The 15,597-nt window shown below is 41.6% G+C and overlaps 1 protein-coding gene across 1 annotated transcript in view; it reads left to right on the top strand.

Moving 5' to 3' along the window:
* LOC148342270 (uncharacterized) overlaps window positions 1–13,535 on the top strand; it is a 35,931-nt gene extending 22,396 nt beyond the window's left edge. The window contains exons 3-6 of the mRNA XM_088288115.1: window positions 12,641–12,706; window positions 12,920–13,000; window positions 13,054–13,296; window positions 13,389–13,535. Of these exons, the coding sequence (XP_088144241.1) occupies window positions 12,641–12,706; window positions 12,920–13,000; window positions 13,054–13,296; window positions 13,389–13,535 (537 nt within the window). The remainder of the gene's footprint in view (window positions 1–12,640; window positions 12,707–12,919; window positions 13,001–13,053; window positions 13,297–13,388) is intronic.
* The last annotated feature ends 2,062 nt before the right edge of the window (window positions 13,536–15,597 follow it).

The following is a 15,597-nucleotide window of genomic DNA, read 5'->3' as shown; positions in this document are numbered from 1 at the left end:
TTAAAGTTTTAAAAATGAAACAATTATTGATGTTATGACCACTATGAAGAATTTGAAAGACACAATATATATCGGGATAATTATGGTTTTCATTTTTTGTTATGTGTAGTCTGTTTTTGTTGCATTATTTTTATGACAAAAATGATGATTAATTGCATGTTTGTTGCCCAAAAGTAACATTACAATCTGATTGATGTTGAGTATGACAAACTCGAACTGGACAATGACGAACTCGAACTGGACACTGAAACGTAAAATGAATATGGACTTGTCGCCCAAGCCCCACACACGAAGATCCGGGAGGTAAAGACGGCTGTCTCCTCCTACAGCGAGGCAAGGGGCCTGCATCGAGTCCCCCAGAGACAAGCTCTGCGTGGAGACAGTTTTGTTATTTTTCACTAGGCACATTGAAATGTATTTTTATATGTTTTATTCCCTGATGACTCATCTTAAAGCCGTATGGACATGATTTAAATCCGACAAACAGGGGGGAAATGTGAGAGTATGTAAATAGTTTGTGTATTTTTAATCATGTTTTTTATACACTATTTGTATCAATGATAATTACACACACACTCACAGACACGCACATCATTGCTTCAGCACACATGCGCACACCCACACGCTTGTTTTAAGTTTCACTTTCCATAGGTTTCGTTTTTCTTTGAATAAAGTCCAGAGGGATGGGCGAAGGAGCCAGTGAGAGTGCGGGAGAGTGAACTGGCAAGACGTCTACTTCACTTCCTGGCTTCTCCTCCCATCGCGATGGAGAAAAGACAAAACCTTCCCTGGTTATTCCTCTGGTTCTCTGCATTTAATTCAGTCTAATGAAGGCGTCAGGACCTTTTAAACCTGACAGTGTCAATTCAGTCCACTGGCTTGACTGGGACCAGTAAACAGGACTATGTGTTATCAATACTACCCGTCCAGGTGAAATCCAAAAGAGGTAACAAAACTTTGTCTTCTGTTGGGTACAGAGGCGCGCAGAACTGTGTTGAGAGGGCTTTTGTACTAGATCTCCTGTGAGGAATAAATCGGCTCCTGTGTGAAGTTGCCGGCTTCCTGGTCATCTTTCTCTCAAAACGAGCGCGCATAATTGTTGGATGAATGTCGGTCATGTTTGGTTAATCATTAATGGAATCAGATAATTAATTCGAATAATTTGGTAAAAGTTATGCTACAGTCTTAGAGTTAAATTCCAACGGCACCAAGAGAACAAAAATAATATACTTGCTTAGGAGGAAAGGTGAACAAATTCTAAATCTTTGACTTAAACAAACTTGTGAAACATTAATGTCTATTCAAGACATGAGAGAGGCAATTAACCTTGAACGCTTTCCCCAAACAACTTAATGTTGTGATGCATATTTTTAACGATAGAAAGTCGTTCTTTACAAAGCAAATGAGAGTAAAACGTGTACAAACCTGCTTTGAGTAGCACAACACGAGGCTGCTTGTAACCTTCGCCCAGCAGTTGAAGATGTTGCTCGTTCTCTTCTTTTATTCCACAAAGTTCCTCTTTGTACTTGGGTGTCGTTCTTGAACACATTTTCAAACGCCAATCCCAACAAATCCGCACTTGATCTCTGCTTGGCGATAACTCGTGAGCTTCTCTTTGTTCGACGAGACGAATTAAAGATGGCATCGATTTTTAAAGTAGCGCTGAATGGATTTCCTGCGTGAAAACTGCAGTCTGTTCCGCACGAAATCCGAAGAACAGGACACACCCCGCTGTGATATGATTGGCTGCTGGCCATGTGGAGCACTGTCACCGCTCACCGACAGATGTCGCCATTTGCGATGCAAATCATTGTTATCTTTTTCTAAACATTGGAAAAACGTACGATTTGAAAAAAGAAAAAACGAAAGATTTAAACCGTATGCATTTGACCAAACATTTTAGTTCCCAAATATGAACTTGAGAGATGTATTGAATTTTACTTTTGTTGCTGGTTTTGTTAAAACATCAGCAACCATGTCGTCGGTTGGAGAGTATTCCAAATGTATTTCCCTGTTATTATCAGTTGACATGATAAAATGATACTTTATGTCAACATGTTTGCACCTTTGCCTTTTTACAGGGTTTTTCGCCAGTGACGTTATTGCAAATTTTAAATTAAAATACGTCACTGTTTTATTATCTAAATATCTAAATATTAGTGTTAAAAATGATTTCAGTGTTGATATAAGCACTTAAATATTTCATTATTCGTCTCAGTATTCATTAAACTACGCCGATTCACTATTATTTCAAGATTCATTCAACTGTTTTAGTAATAATTTAGTATTCAATGTTTAATCGTTTCTTTTTAAATATTCGTGTCAATATTTTGTTCAATCTTAATGTTATGGAAAACTATTTAGCAAGTAAGGTTTTTGTTATTTATTGTGGCCACCTGCTTTTGAAGAAAGTGCCTTTCGCTTCTTGTACAACACAACTTTGACTGATAAGTATGCTCAATGCAGAAAAAATATCTCTGTTTTAAGATTCCACTGTCAAATAAATCTTCATCTTCCTGTGTGCATCAGTATCTTCCCAGCACTTCTCCCACTGAGATCACTCTACAGACTGACCCAAAAGACAATTTATTTTCCAGACTATCTCATTGATCTTCCCTTACTGCTGAAAATTCCACAACAATTTGGGGTCAGACGTGGGATAGCTGAAGATCTGCCGGTGAAATTCAGGACGCAAATTCAGACAGCAGCAGCAACGAACTGCGTGATGCGGATCATCTCCTCCGTGGTGACAAATAAACGTTGACTCCAGTCACCATCAAGTTGCCAACTCCTGACATTCTAAATCCTTTGAGAGAAACTGAGACTACTTGCGTTTCTCTTTCTGGTTCTTTTTATAGTTCAACTTCTTGTTCAGGTTTTCACCTTTTCACACAGCGTAATGAAGGCCAGTTGAGCAAGTGGAACAAGTGATTTTATTGATGATTGTGGAAGATACCGATTTCATAAGCACCGTTTCATCTCACACCTTTTCCATTAGGATTAAAAAGACAATTGAAAAGCATAACGTTAACAAATGTTGTTCCAGGCAAAGGCAATTAATTTCATTGATAATGTTTGATATAAAAACAAAACAACTCATCATCACTCAGAGACAATGGTTATTCTGGCACTGATCACATTGGCTTAATGTCAATAAAAAAAGCTTTTCAAAATTAAATTTATCATATTTTATTCAAAATCACATTTACATCGTTTTTTTTTTAAGCTTCAAGGATTGCTGCAATTCTCACCAGCACAATTGTGACTCTCAGCACCCTGTTTAGTGAAGAATTTTTTAGCACAAACACTGCAACTGAATGGCTTTTCGCCACCGTGTGTTCTTCTATGATTTGTTAAAGTTGATTTTTGAGTGAAACCTTTCCTACAAACTGAGCAGGAAAAAGGTTTTTCTCCACTGTGTTCTTGCGTGTTCTGTTAAATGTGCCTTTTTTGCCACAAACTGAGCATGAAAAGGGTTTTTCTCCACTGTGTGTTGTTGTGTGTTCTATTAAATTAAACTTTCCAGAGAAGCTTTTGCCACAAACTGAGCAGGAAAAAGGCTTTTCTCCACTGTGTCTTCTTAAGTGGCTTGTTAAATTATACTTTTGAGAGAAGCATTTTCCACAAACTGAGCAGGAAAAAGGTTTTTCTCCACTATGTATTGTTGTGTGTTTTATTAAATGCGACTTACGATAGAAATTATTTCCACAAATTGAGCAGGAAAAAGGTTTTTCACCACTGTGTGTTCTTGTATGTTCTGTTAATCGTGACTTTTGAGAGAAACTTTTCCTACAAACTGAGCAGGAAAAAGGTTTTTCTCCACTGTGTATTGTTGTGTGTTTTCTTAAATATGACTTTAAAGAAAAGCTTTTGCCACAAACTGAGCAGGAAAAAGGCTTCTCTCCACTGTGTGTTCTTGTGTGTTCTGTTAAATGTGACTTTTGAGAGAAACTTTTTCCGCAAACTGAGCAGGAAAAATGTTTTTCTCCACTGTGTATTGTTGTGTGTTTTATTAAATATGACTTTAAAGAAAAGCTTTTGCCACAAACTGAGCAGGAAAAAGGCTTCTCTCCACTGTGTATTCTTGTGTGTTCTGTTAAATATGCCTTTTGAGAGAATCCTTTGCCACAAACCGAGCATGAAAAAGGCTTCTCTCCACTGTGTGTTCTTGTGTGCCTTGTAAATTGTGCCTTTTGTGAGAAGCTTTTGCGACAAAATGAGCATGAAAATGTTTTTTCTCCACTGTGTGTTCTTGTGTGTGGTTTTAAAGACAACTTTGAAGTTAATGAATCAGTGTGACGTGCCCTTTCACCTTTGGCTTGCCCATCATCGTCATCATCATCATCATCATCGTCATGAGCGTCTGATAATGTGTCCTCATTATGTGCTTGTGATGGCCCCCAGTGGTCTTCATCACCTTCTGTTGTCACGTGATGACTTGAACTGCTGCTTGTAGGCTCCGCCCCTCTGTTGTCCTCACTCACATCCTTGTTTTCATCTTCAGTCTTTATAGGGAGAACGTTCACTGGTGACTTGTTGATCTCCTCCTCCTCCTCTTTGATGCGAGTCAAGTCTGGCTCCTCTTTCACAGAAAGGAGATCGTTTTCACTGACGTCTGTCGGACACAAAAAGACAAATTTGGTTTGGTCAAGTCAAAGCTCAGGCGGCGACTTTGTCTTATTTTGTTTCTACCGTGCTACCTTGACTTGTGCCTGCCGAACACGAATCAATGCGTGCGACCCCGATTTGGACCGGACCATGGGGGCATTTCACAAAATTACGTCCTACGATGTAAACCTCCCTTTAGCAGCACAACTCTGATAAACGAGTATTTAAAAAGGAAGCACGTTGCGGCTGATGCTCAATTTCATTCCTGACATAGTCACAGACGTTTCTGGAAGCGAGCTGAAGTTAGCACACACAGGCTATTGTGTGCGTCTGATGGAACACCTGTTGTGGGACCCTAACATATTGATGGGGCCACTGGGGGCCATCGCAACATAATGTCATTGATAAAATAGGAATCCTTCAAGCGAAATATGTTTTCAAGTAATTCATTTTGCATTTATAGATAGTTTCATCGTGGGTACTTTTTGCTTTCATGATAATCTGGATCCCAAAACAAATTAAAGGGGCCCTGGAATCAGAGTCGCTATTTATTGTATGATTTACGTTTGTTTTGTTTTTTTTACCCAAAATGACATTTATCCTGCGAGTAAGTTCCGACATTACCCTATTTATTTTTATAAAATTTCTGTTTTGAAATAAATTTTAAAACAAAATTACGTTTGAAGAGTAAAAGTTCTTACACATAAGCATTAAGCAACAACACTTTCACTCTGACTTTCAGACATATTTGAATAATGACTGTATATTTGAAAGTTATCCAATATGTATTCAAATTCGACGAAGATGCACCAAAATATTATGAGTTCACTGAATTATTTTGTAACCGCAATGATGTATAACAGTCATAGGGTGTCAGTAATGAGTAACAAAGTAACACAACACCTCCCATTGTTCCGTCATCATTGTCTTTTGCATACATTATCAAGAACTATGAGTTGCAGTCGAGATGCAAACCACCTGGGCCACAAGAACTTTATTACCAGGAACTAAATGTTCCTGGAATTGTTGGTGGAAAAGGGGTTTGTGACGTACTCCCTTTTTAAACCCATTGTAAGCCAAAGATGCAGATGCATTCCTTGCAGCATGCGCTTGTTCACCGTTGAGATCCGTGCAACCTTGGATGGATGAATTAAATGTATTTTAAATGTTTGGATGCGGTGAATCTACGCACATGTGCACAAAACTGTGCAGATCCACCGGAGGTTCATTGACTCTCACCCAACGAAGCCAGTACAAACTTAATAAATGAATAAGACCATTACGTTCTTGATTTTTTTTAAAAAAACTTAATATTTTGTGTTTTATCCACTAAAATTGATCAACCGCCATTGATGTATTCGCCGCAGTGTGCACATTTTTTAGAGTCAGGCAGAATTCCTTCCGGGAGAAATTGCTTGAACAAGATATAAATACCAGAAAATGTAAAATGTTAAATCAGTTCAAATTTTATGAAAAAAATACATGGAGTTCACCCCCCCTATTGGTTGTTCTTTGGCATATATTTTCTGCACTGATTTCATTTGGCAAAAACAAATGTTCAGCAGACCTGCAAGTAAAAGGCAATATTTAAAAATAAAGCGGAAATAACCTTGGACGCATTTCCCCAAACAACTTAATGTTGTGATGCATATTTTTAACGATAGAAAGTCGTTCTTGACAAAGCAAATGAGAGTAAGACGTGTACAAACCTGCTTCGAGTGGCACAACACGAGGCTGGTTGCAAACTTCGTCCAGCAGTTGAAGATGTTGCTCGTTCTCTTCTTTTATTCCACAAAGTTCCTCTTTGTACTTGGGTGTCGTTATTTCACACATTTTCAAATGATAATTCCAAAAAATCCGCACTCGATCTCTGCTTGGCGATGAGTCATGTGCCTCTTTTCGTTAGCGGCTAGCTAGCTAACAAGCTAAGCTAACTACGCCGAAAAGCATCAACGCGCGAAGATGAGGTTATCGGGACACAAAGACTTAATGAATTATGTCGTAGTCCTTTAGAGTAGCACTGGACATCCTTTGAGAAAAATTGCAGTCAGTTGCACACTAAATCAGAAGAATTTAGCGGTGGGTGCTTTTGTTCCGGTGTGGACGGATCGGTGGATGTGGTCGAGGTCCTTCGGAAGCTGCGCGCTTGCTAATGACGTCATGCTTTAAGCACGTATTTTTCAAATATCTTTCTTTGCAATAAAAAAAAAAAAAAAAATCTTTCATCGCCTCTGTGTTTGTTTTTATCCCTGACTGTTCTATTTTAATATATATTTTATATAATATTTTAATTCGGTTGATAAAATTTTTTTACAAAATAACTAAAATAACGCCACATTGGCGAGGCAGCTCACTTCCGCCTATGCCCGGAGAAGCCGCTGCTAGAACAGCAGTGGGACGTTTCCGTTTCTCCTACCGAACTCGCAACAATGCTGTGGTTCACTCGGGCTGCAAGATTGTATGAATATAATGTCTGCATATACTCGCAGTGCCTCTCAATTATTTCACGCCCGCCCCTACCAAGAAGAAAAAGATTCGCGCCCCCCCACCACCAATTTTTTTTTCTGTCTTTGTAGATCGATATTAGATTGTCAATAAAATATCCCTTAACTAACTTAAATTGATAAGAAATATAAATTTGAACCATTATAGTGAGGATCTCGAAACTCAGTACTCTGTTGTGCAAATATTGATGAGATGATAAATATTTACTCATACGTTTTTTGTAAAAAAAAACCTTTATTAACATTAGCAAACCAAACACAGTTATTAATACGTACATAATATAGAAAAGACAAAAAGAAGAGCCAGGGGGATTTTAAACAAAAATTCTTTGTAAATAACATAAAGCAACAGCTTTAGTATGTTTACGATACGCTTTTTAAAAAAACAATTTTATGGTTACTATACGTTTTTTTTTAATGGTTACTGTAATGTTCCGTCTTCTATCTTAAGAAGTCACGCTGGTACAGTGATGCTGCAGGCTTGTGTCTCTTTATTTATTGACTTGCATTCTCGTCTATGTGCAGACACACGAGTTCGTCTGGTAACCAAAACACACGTCGGGCAATACTGCCAACTAGTGGCCAATGATATAACTGCTATCATTACATCTCCCTTTCAAACGTTAAACAATGCCTTTGCTTTTTTTTCATTATTATTATTTTTGATTAATATTATAATAATTTTGTTTTGTTCGCAATTATTTTCACTTCTTTTCAATATCTACCCTTTTTTTTCTGACAACAAGCAGCTCTAGAACAATTTTAGCAAAAATCACACAACATTAAACATTTTCAATCAGCCTGTCCGGTTGTCGTCTAACTCTTGTTGATCTTCGAAGAGGTTCAGTAATCCCAGAAATTGCTGGTGGTTGAGGTCTGTGCTCCTTCGATGTATCCATCTGCTTTGCAGCCTCAGCCGCATCAGAAGATTTCTTACAGTTCCCGGGAACCTTCAGAAGACTCCTACGGTTCCCCCTCACTCTTTGTCCATCCTTTGTTTCCACAATGTAAGATCTCGGTTCGGCTTCGCTGAGGACAGTCGCTTTTCTGTTTCGCTGAGGACAGTCGCTTTTCTGTCCCAACAATTAGGTCCCTCGATCCGTACAGTGTCTTTCTCAGAAAGAGGTTCCTGATGTTTTGTAGCTCTGTCATATGCAATTTTCTGTTTGAGTTTGAGCATTCTCTTCTTTTCAATCCAAATGTTGTGGTCATGTCCTTGTGGTATTTGTGGTGCGAAGCTTACGGCACATGAGTAGGTCAGCAGGCGAAGAAGCTCCCCACTCCAGAGGTGCACCTCTGTAACTCAATAGGGCAAGGTAAGGATCAGATGCATCATCCTTGGCCTTCCTTAGCAGTCTCTTGATGATTTGCACTCCTTTCTCAGCCTGGCCATTTGCCTGTCGGTATAAAGGGCTTGAAGTGATGATGTGAGCCTCAGCCTCCTCCGCCGTAACGCAGTCCTTGATGTCACTGTTAGGGTGCGGCGCTCGGGATAACGCATCAGCAAGCACTATGTATTTTCCAGGCGTGTATTTTAGCTCAAAATCATAGCGCTGCAACGTCATCATCATGCGTTGAATTCTGGGCGTCATGTCATTGAGATTTTTCTTTCTAATTGAAATCAGTGGCTTATGATCAGTCTCTGCTATGAACGTGGGCAGTCCATAAACATACGTGTGAAATTTGCCAAATCCAAACACTAGACCCAGTGACTCCTTTTCGATCTGAGCAGAGCGTTTTTCAGTCTCTGACATTGACCTGGATGCATAGGCTACAGGTTGCCATGTGTCTCTCGCCTTTTGCAGCAGTACGGCACATCGCCCATCGACGCTTCAGTGGAAATTTTGGTTGGTTTTGATGGATCAAAGTAGGCAAGGACTGGCTCAGTTGTCACAGTTCTCTTTAGATCTTGCCATTCTTCGTCATGTTTTGTTGTCCACTCAAAGACTACGTTGTGATGCAGCAGCAAACTTAGGGACTTTGTCCTTGAAGAGAGGTTTGGAATGAACTTGCCCCGGAAGTTTATCATCCCCATTGCTCGCAGAAGTCCTTTTTTCTCAGTTGGAACTGGCATGTCCAGTATTGCTTGCACTTTGGTTCTGTCTGGCACCACTCCATCTGCTGTGAGCTTGTCTCCCAAGAATGTCAATTCTGTAACTCCAAACAGACATTTCTCTCGTTTTAGTTTAAGTCCATTCATTTTAACTCTTTGTAGCAGTTCCTCGAATCTCTCATTGTGTTCTTGTTCCGTGTTTCCCCAAACAACCAAATCATCAATGTACACACGGGTTCCTTCCAGACCTTCTATGATTGACTCCATAGCTCTGTGGAAGATCTCAGGCGCAGACTTTATGCCAAATGGCAGTCTCAGAAAACAGAAACGCCCAAATGGTGTGTTGAAGGTGGTGTACCTGCTGCTTTCGGTGTCCAGCATCAGCTGCCAAAATCCATGCGTTGCATCTAATTTGCTAAAGTACTTAGCACCTGCCATGTCACTCAGGATTTCTTCACGGTTGGGAATCTGATAATGTTCTCTTTTAATGTTCTCATTCAGATCTTTGGGGTCGAGGCAAACACGTAACTCTTGGGAGTTCCCCTTTTTAACACACGTGATGGAATTTTCTTCCACTTTCTCTATGACTCCGATCCGTGTCATTCTGCTCAGTTCCTTTTTTAATCTCTCTTTGAGAGGGGCTGGGACTCTTCTCGGGGCATGTACTACAGGTTCAGCATCTTCCTTGAGCAGTATTTTATAAGTGTAAGGTAGCGTCCCTTGTCCTTTGAAGACAGAAAAGTATTTGTTCCCTATACTCTTACTACCTTCACTCTTCAACACTTTGTTGTTCTTATTGACATCCTTGCTGTTGATTTGGTAAATTCTTTTTACCAATCCAAGATCTTCAGATGTCTTGTCTCCAAGGATTGACTCCAGTCCACTTGGCACAATTGTGAACGTTAACTTGTGTTGTCTTCCCTTTGCTGTCACTTTTAGCCTACAACATCCCTTTGTTTTTATTGGCTGATTGTCGTAGGTTTTCAATTTCACGGGCTTGTCTGTGACTCTTTCCGGTTTCTCTTCAAGTGATTTCAAGTCTTTTTCATTTATTATGTTTGCTTTTGCCCCTGTGTCAATTTTAAAAGCAAATAGTGTCCCATTGACAAGCAGTGGTGCAATCCTTTTATCTTCTTTTACTGCATTAACAGCTTGCTCTGGGTCTCCTCTAGTTTGTTGTTGCACATCGCTTTCGTCATATGACACGATTTTGATGAAAAAAGTGTCACTAAGGTCATCACTATCATCTGTGTCTTCCTGCACAGTGTGCACTTTCTTTTTGGTGTAGCACATCTTAGCATCGTGATTTTGCTTTTTACACTTAGCACATGTTCTCCCAAATGCAGGACATCGTTTTGGCTCGTGCATTTCTCCACACTTTTTTCCAGCTGAATGGAGCTTGATCATTTTCATTGTTTTTGGTCTTTTTCTTGAATCGCAGTTTACCTTTCCTTGTCACTGCCTTCACGGACTCTGCTTTTTCATAAAATGGCGCTGCTTGGAAAGTTAGCACGTGCTGCTTTGCTAGCTCGTTAGCTTGGCAAGGCTTTTCTTATTATTGAGTTTTTCAGATCACCAAAGTTACAAGACTTAGCTTTAATTTTGAGATCGGTGAGGAAATTGTCAAAGGACTCACCGGGCTGTTAGAGTCTTGAACGAAACACGTATCTCTCATAAGTTTCGTTTTTCTTAGCTAGACAGTGTTCATCAGATTTTTGTAGGACCTTTTCAAACTTGTCTTTATCTTCGGGTTCATCATAAACAAAGGTGTTGAATACCTCGATGGCCTCGGCTCCGGCATTGGTTCGCAAAAGGGCTATTTTTCTTTCGTCCGCTCTGTTTCCGACTCCCACGGCGGCAAGGTAGAGCAGGAATTGTTGCTTGAAAGCCCGCCAACTCGCGTCCACATTTCCCGTGAATTTCAGTGCTTCTGGTGGCCTTACGGAGCCCATCTCGCGTCAGTCCTTTTCTTGACCCGCGACCTGGTACCATGTAATGTTCTGTCTTCTATCTTAAGAAGTCACGCAGGTAATGTGATGCTGCAAGCTTGTGTCTCTTTATTTACTGACTTGCATTCTCGTCTATGTGCAGACACACTTGTTCGTCTGGTAACCAAACACACATCAGGCAATACTGCCAACTAGTGACTAATGATATAACTGCTATCATTACAGTTACTATACGTTTGACATCGAACCACTTCGTCGTGATGACGTCAGACATTTCCGTGTTCCTTTTATTTTATGTTTAGATATTTAATGGTTGCAATACAACATTTCTGTTCATTGCTGCTGGCTCTCCACCCAAACGCAGTTCAAGTGAGACTTCTGTTAAACGTCGAGCGTGCATCGAAACAATTAATTTTAGCGATTAGCGCGCTTAGCACCTCCTCGCCTCCTCGTTTAGCACGCTACTTGTGAGTGGAGTCGTTTATTTTCCATCACGTAGCTTGTTGCTGCTGCTGTGTATGGACTTACATATAGTTCAAACAAAGTCCGTTTTGCTGCGGCGCAAGATAGCATAGCGCAGGGCATTTAAGAAGCGGAAAGAAATCACCTCCGGGACAACGAGCGACAGGGCGACGCTTTTTTAAATTTTTTTATTCAGTACTGCGTGAACAAGGGGCACAAATTGTCATGACCCGCGTCGGGCATGTCAGTGTTTGTGTTATTGTTTTCTTCCCTCCTTCCTGCCATGTGCTTTTGTTATTGTTTTCGTTCTCACCAGCCACGCACCTGTTCCCAGTTCATCATCACGCACCTGTTCCCAGTTCATCATCACGCACCTGCTTCCCATCTGCTCCCCTAAGTACCCGGACTATTTAAACCTTCCAGACCGACAACGCAGTGTCGGGTCATTGTTCCTTCTTGCCGCATTTCCCGTGTATCTCGCTACCTTGGACTGTCACGACCACGCCCTGTTCCCGTATTGCTCTTGTCATCGTTCCCTGTCCGCATTGTTCGTTCCCGTCTCGTTTTTGTTCCTTGTCCTCGTTCCAGTTAAGTCTCGTTTAGTTGCCTTTTGTTGTTTCTTTGTCCACGCCCCGTTGTTTGTCCCTGCTGAGCTTCAATAAATCCCCTTTTAAGTTTCACCTACCCCGGCTTCCTCGCTTCTTGGGTCCACCTCCTCATCGCCGCAAGGCGATACCTGACACAAATAGCTTTGACTAGCTCAACGTTGTCTGAGATTGCCTTTTTCGGTCCCAAAACTATGCATCGTACAGCTGGACTACGGCGGAAAAAAAGCATGTTCCCCAGGGTCCCACGCGCCTGCCTCAACATCGCACCGCGACCCACTATTTGAGAATCACGGCTATAAAGAGTGAAGATGAAGACACGGTCTACTGAAAGATCAAGTGTGAGGGAAGCTTGACCCACCGTATATTGAGTAATAAATCTAATTTAAGAATGCTCACGTTATTTATTTATTTTTTTAACACGAACTTCCTAGATTCCTATTTCTTTTGGCTTGACAGGACGCGGAAGTTGTTCGCCTCCGTAGGAGTAAAGATAAAGATAAAGATAAAGGAGTGCTCATCGTAGTAAGCTTGCGCAAATTTTACTGCTTGGACATACTTTTTATACTTTTTATTATTTTTTGTATACAGTGACTGTTTTAAATTTTTAACCTACGGGCACGATCCCACCGGTGAACCGGCCAACTGTCAAACAGCTAGCATACTTCTGCCTCAGACTAGCCGCTGCTAGCCCGCTGTGCTAGCCCCGGTCACCGGACCCGGTTCATAATGGTGCAGGATGAAACAAATAAAACAATCTCTGACCTGAGAGAGGAAGACCGTCGTCTGACGGAAGAACTCCGTCGAAAAGAGTCCCTTGTCGCGTCTTTCACGACCCGTTTCCCACAACTCTCCGCCGTCATTATGAATAGGCAATCCAGCGAAATCACAGCGGTGAGTATGACAGAGGCTCCACTGACGGACATGGTGAGATGGCATCCAGCTACCTGCCCAGGCCCATCCTGTTCAACACCACTCCATGGTACCACCTGGGTCGAGGTGGCATCCCGCAGCGAGAGGAGCAGAGAACCATCTCCCCGCCCTCGATTGGTCATGAGGAATCGTTTTTCCTCCCTGGCAGAGGATTCTCCCGCTGCCACTGCTGCGCCCCTGCGGTCGGAGACGTCAGCCGTAGCATATGACCCCAGGGCTGGGGTCCCAGGTGCTCCTTTGAATTCTCTGCCGCTCATGCTGAATTCGGCCGGAGTGGGTAAGTCCACGCGTGGCCCGGTCGGCCGTTCTCGAGTGGGGCTGCTCAGGGACGCAGTGTCCCGGCACACGAGTGGGCCACAACATCGGCACCACTCACCAGTCCCGTCCTCAGTTGCCACCCGGCCTGAGGAGCACGATTTAGGACAACGAGGTCGGGATTCTCTTCACAGAGTCCACAGAGTTCACGCTTCCCTTGGCACTCATCCTTCACATCCTCTGCACTCACCAACCACCGTCATTGTTGGCGACAGCATCATTAAACACACACGCTACATTGGTCCTATCACCCGCTGTTATCCCGGAGCCAACGTTACGGACATAGCTAACATCCTGCCAGATGTTCTTCTCTCTCTTCCACCATCCGTATCCCGGCTCGTTGTCCACGTGGGGACGAATGAAACAGTGCGCCGACAATCGGAACAAACCAAGCGAGATTTTAATGTCCTCTTCGACCTGCTACAAACTTGTGGTCTGTCGGTCTGGGCAAGCGGCACTTTACCGCCGCTATCCCCCGGCAGCGAGCGCTTCAGTCGTCTTTTAAGCCTGAACACATGGTTCATACGCACTTGCGGACATTTCGGTTTTGCTTTTATTGACAATTTTAACCTATTTTGGAACCGTGCTTCCTTTTATCAACCAGACGCTTTTCACCCGAGCTTCCTGGGTAGCTCGATTTTAGCAGCTAACATTCATTATGCAGTTGTCAATCAAGCTCCCAGCTGACTCCGACGGACAAATCACTCCGCCTGTGTTCCCACCCCAAGCTCTAACACAAACACAAACAAGCTCTTCACCCACCTACAGGCCAATCTTAGTTTCTTTCAATAGCATTCCCAACAGGCCCCGACTATCATTCCCACTCAAGTCGGACATTTTCTCAATTCAAACCATCACTCGCAGACGGTTCCCTCCCACACACAAACAAAGTGGTTTTAAAAGTGACAATCTTTTATATGTTAACATTTCAAATCCATGTGACCATGAGCGCACGTCCAGCACAAACATTAACCTGGCTGTGCTGAACGTGCGCTCCCTTTTAAACAAAACTTTTATCATAAACGACCTGATTTTAGACAACAACCTTGAAGGTATTCTTTTATCTGAGACATGGCTAGGTACAGATGCTCCAGTTGCTCTCACCGAGGCTTGCCCACCAAATTTTAATTTTTTATTTTCGACCAGAGACTGTAAAAGAGGAGGCGGGACTGTGTCAATTATAAAAACTTAAACTCTTATTTCAAAGGAAACTATTTTTAACAGGTATTTATCTTTTGAACACCATGCCTTTGTTTTTAGCAGTCCTTCTATTCTCTGTGTCACACTTTATCTACCTCCTCATCACTCTACTTCTTTTATGAGTGAGTTTTCAGAGTTCTTATCGATTTTACATTCCACTTATAACAGAATTTTAATAACTGGCGATTTTAATGTGCACGTTGACAATATCTCGGACTCACTGTCCAGAGAATTTTTAAACCTTTTTAACTATTTTGAATTTAAACAGCATGTCGCACAGCCAACTCACAACAGAGGACACACCCTGGACCTGGTCATGACCAAATATTATAATAATAATAATAATAATAATGCCTTTATTAGTCCCACAATGGGGAAATTCGAGATTAGAACCCAGGCCTCCTGGGGAGACTGGGTCCTGAACGCGGCGCCTTAGACCACTCGGCCATCCTAGCAGCCACGAGATTCGAACCCAGGCCTCCTGGGGAGACTGGGTCCGGAACGCGGCGCCTTAGACCACTCGGCCATCCTTATGTCAACAACTCAAATCCTACAATAAAACAGTCAAACTGGCAAGAATGTCTTACTTCTCAAATCTCATTACAATTAGTAAAAACAACCCTAGGTATCTCTTCTCCACCTTCGATCTTTTCACCAGCTCTGATATTAAAAAGTCCTCACAAACAGCGACAGACGTTCTCTGTGAGGACTTTGACCTGTATCCAACTTACCGTTTTGAAGTAAGATTTTAGAAAAAAATGTTTTTCTACAGTTATATTATTTTTTTAAATACAAATAATGTTTTAGAGAAATTTCAATCTGGTTTTAGAATGAACCACAGTACAGAGACAGCTCTTTTAAGGATTCTAAATGATTTCAGGTGTTTTGCAGATGCAAAAAAACTCACAGTTTTGGTGCTACTGGATTTAAGTGCCGCGTTTGACACAGTAAATCACATTTTATTAAAT

Source organism: Idiotropiscis lumnitzeri, chromosome 2 (genome assembly GCF_059441095.1).
Source record: "Idiotropiscis lumnitzeri isolate Australia: NSW breed Sydney's pygmy pipehorse chromosome 2, RoL_Ilum_1.0, whole genome shotgun sequence".
In the NCBI taxonomy this organism is placed as follows: Eukaryota; Metazoa; Chordata; class Actinopteri; order Syngnathiformes; family Syngnathidae; genus Idiotropiscis; species Idiotropiscis lumnitzeri.
Note: the sequence above shows the minus strand (reverse complement) of the source record. Positions and strands in the feature narration are given on the sequence as shown.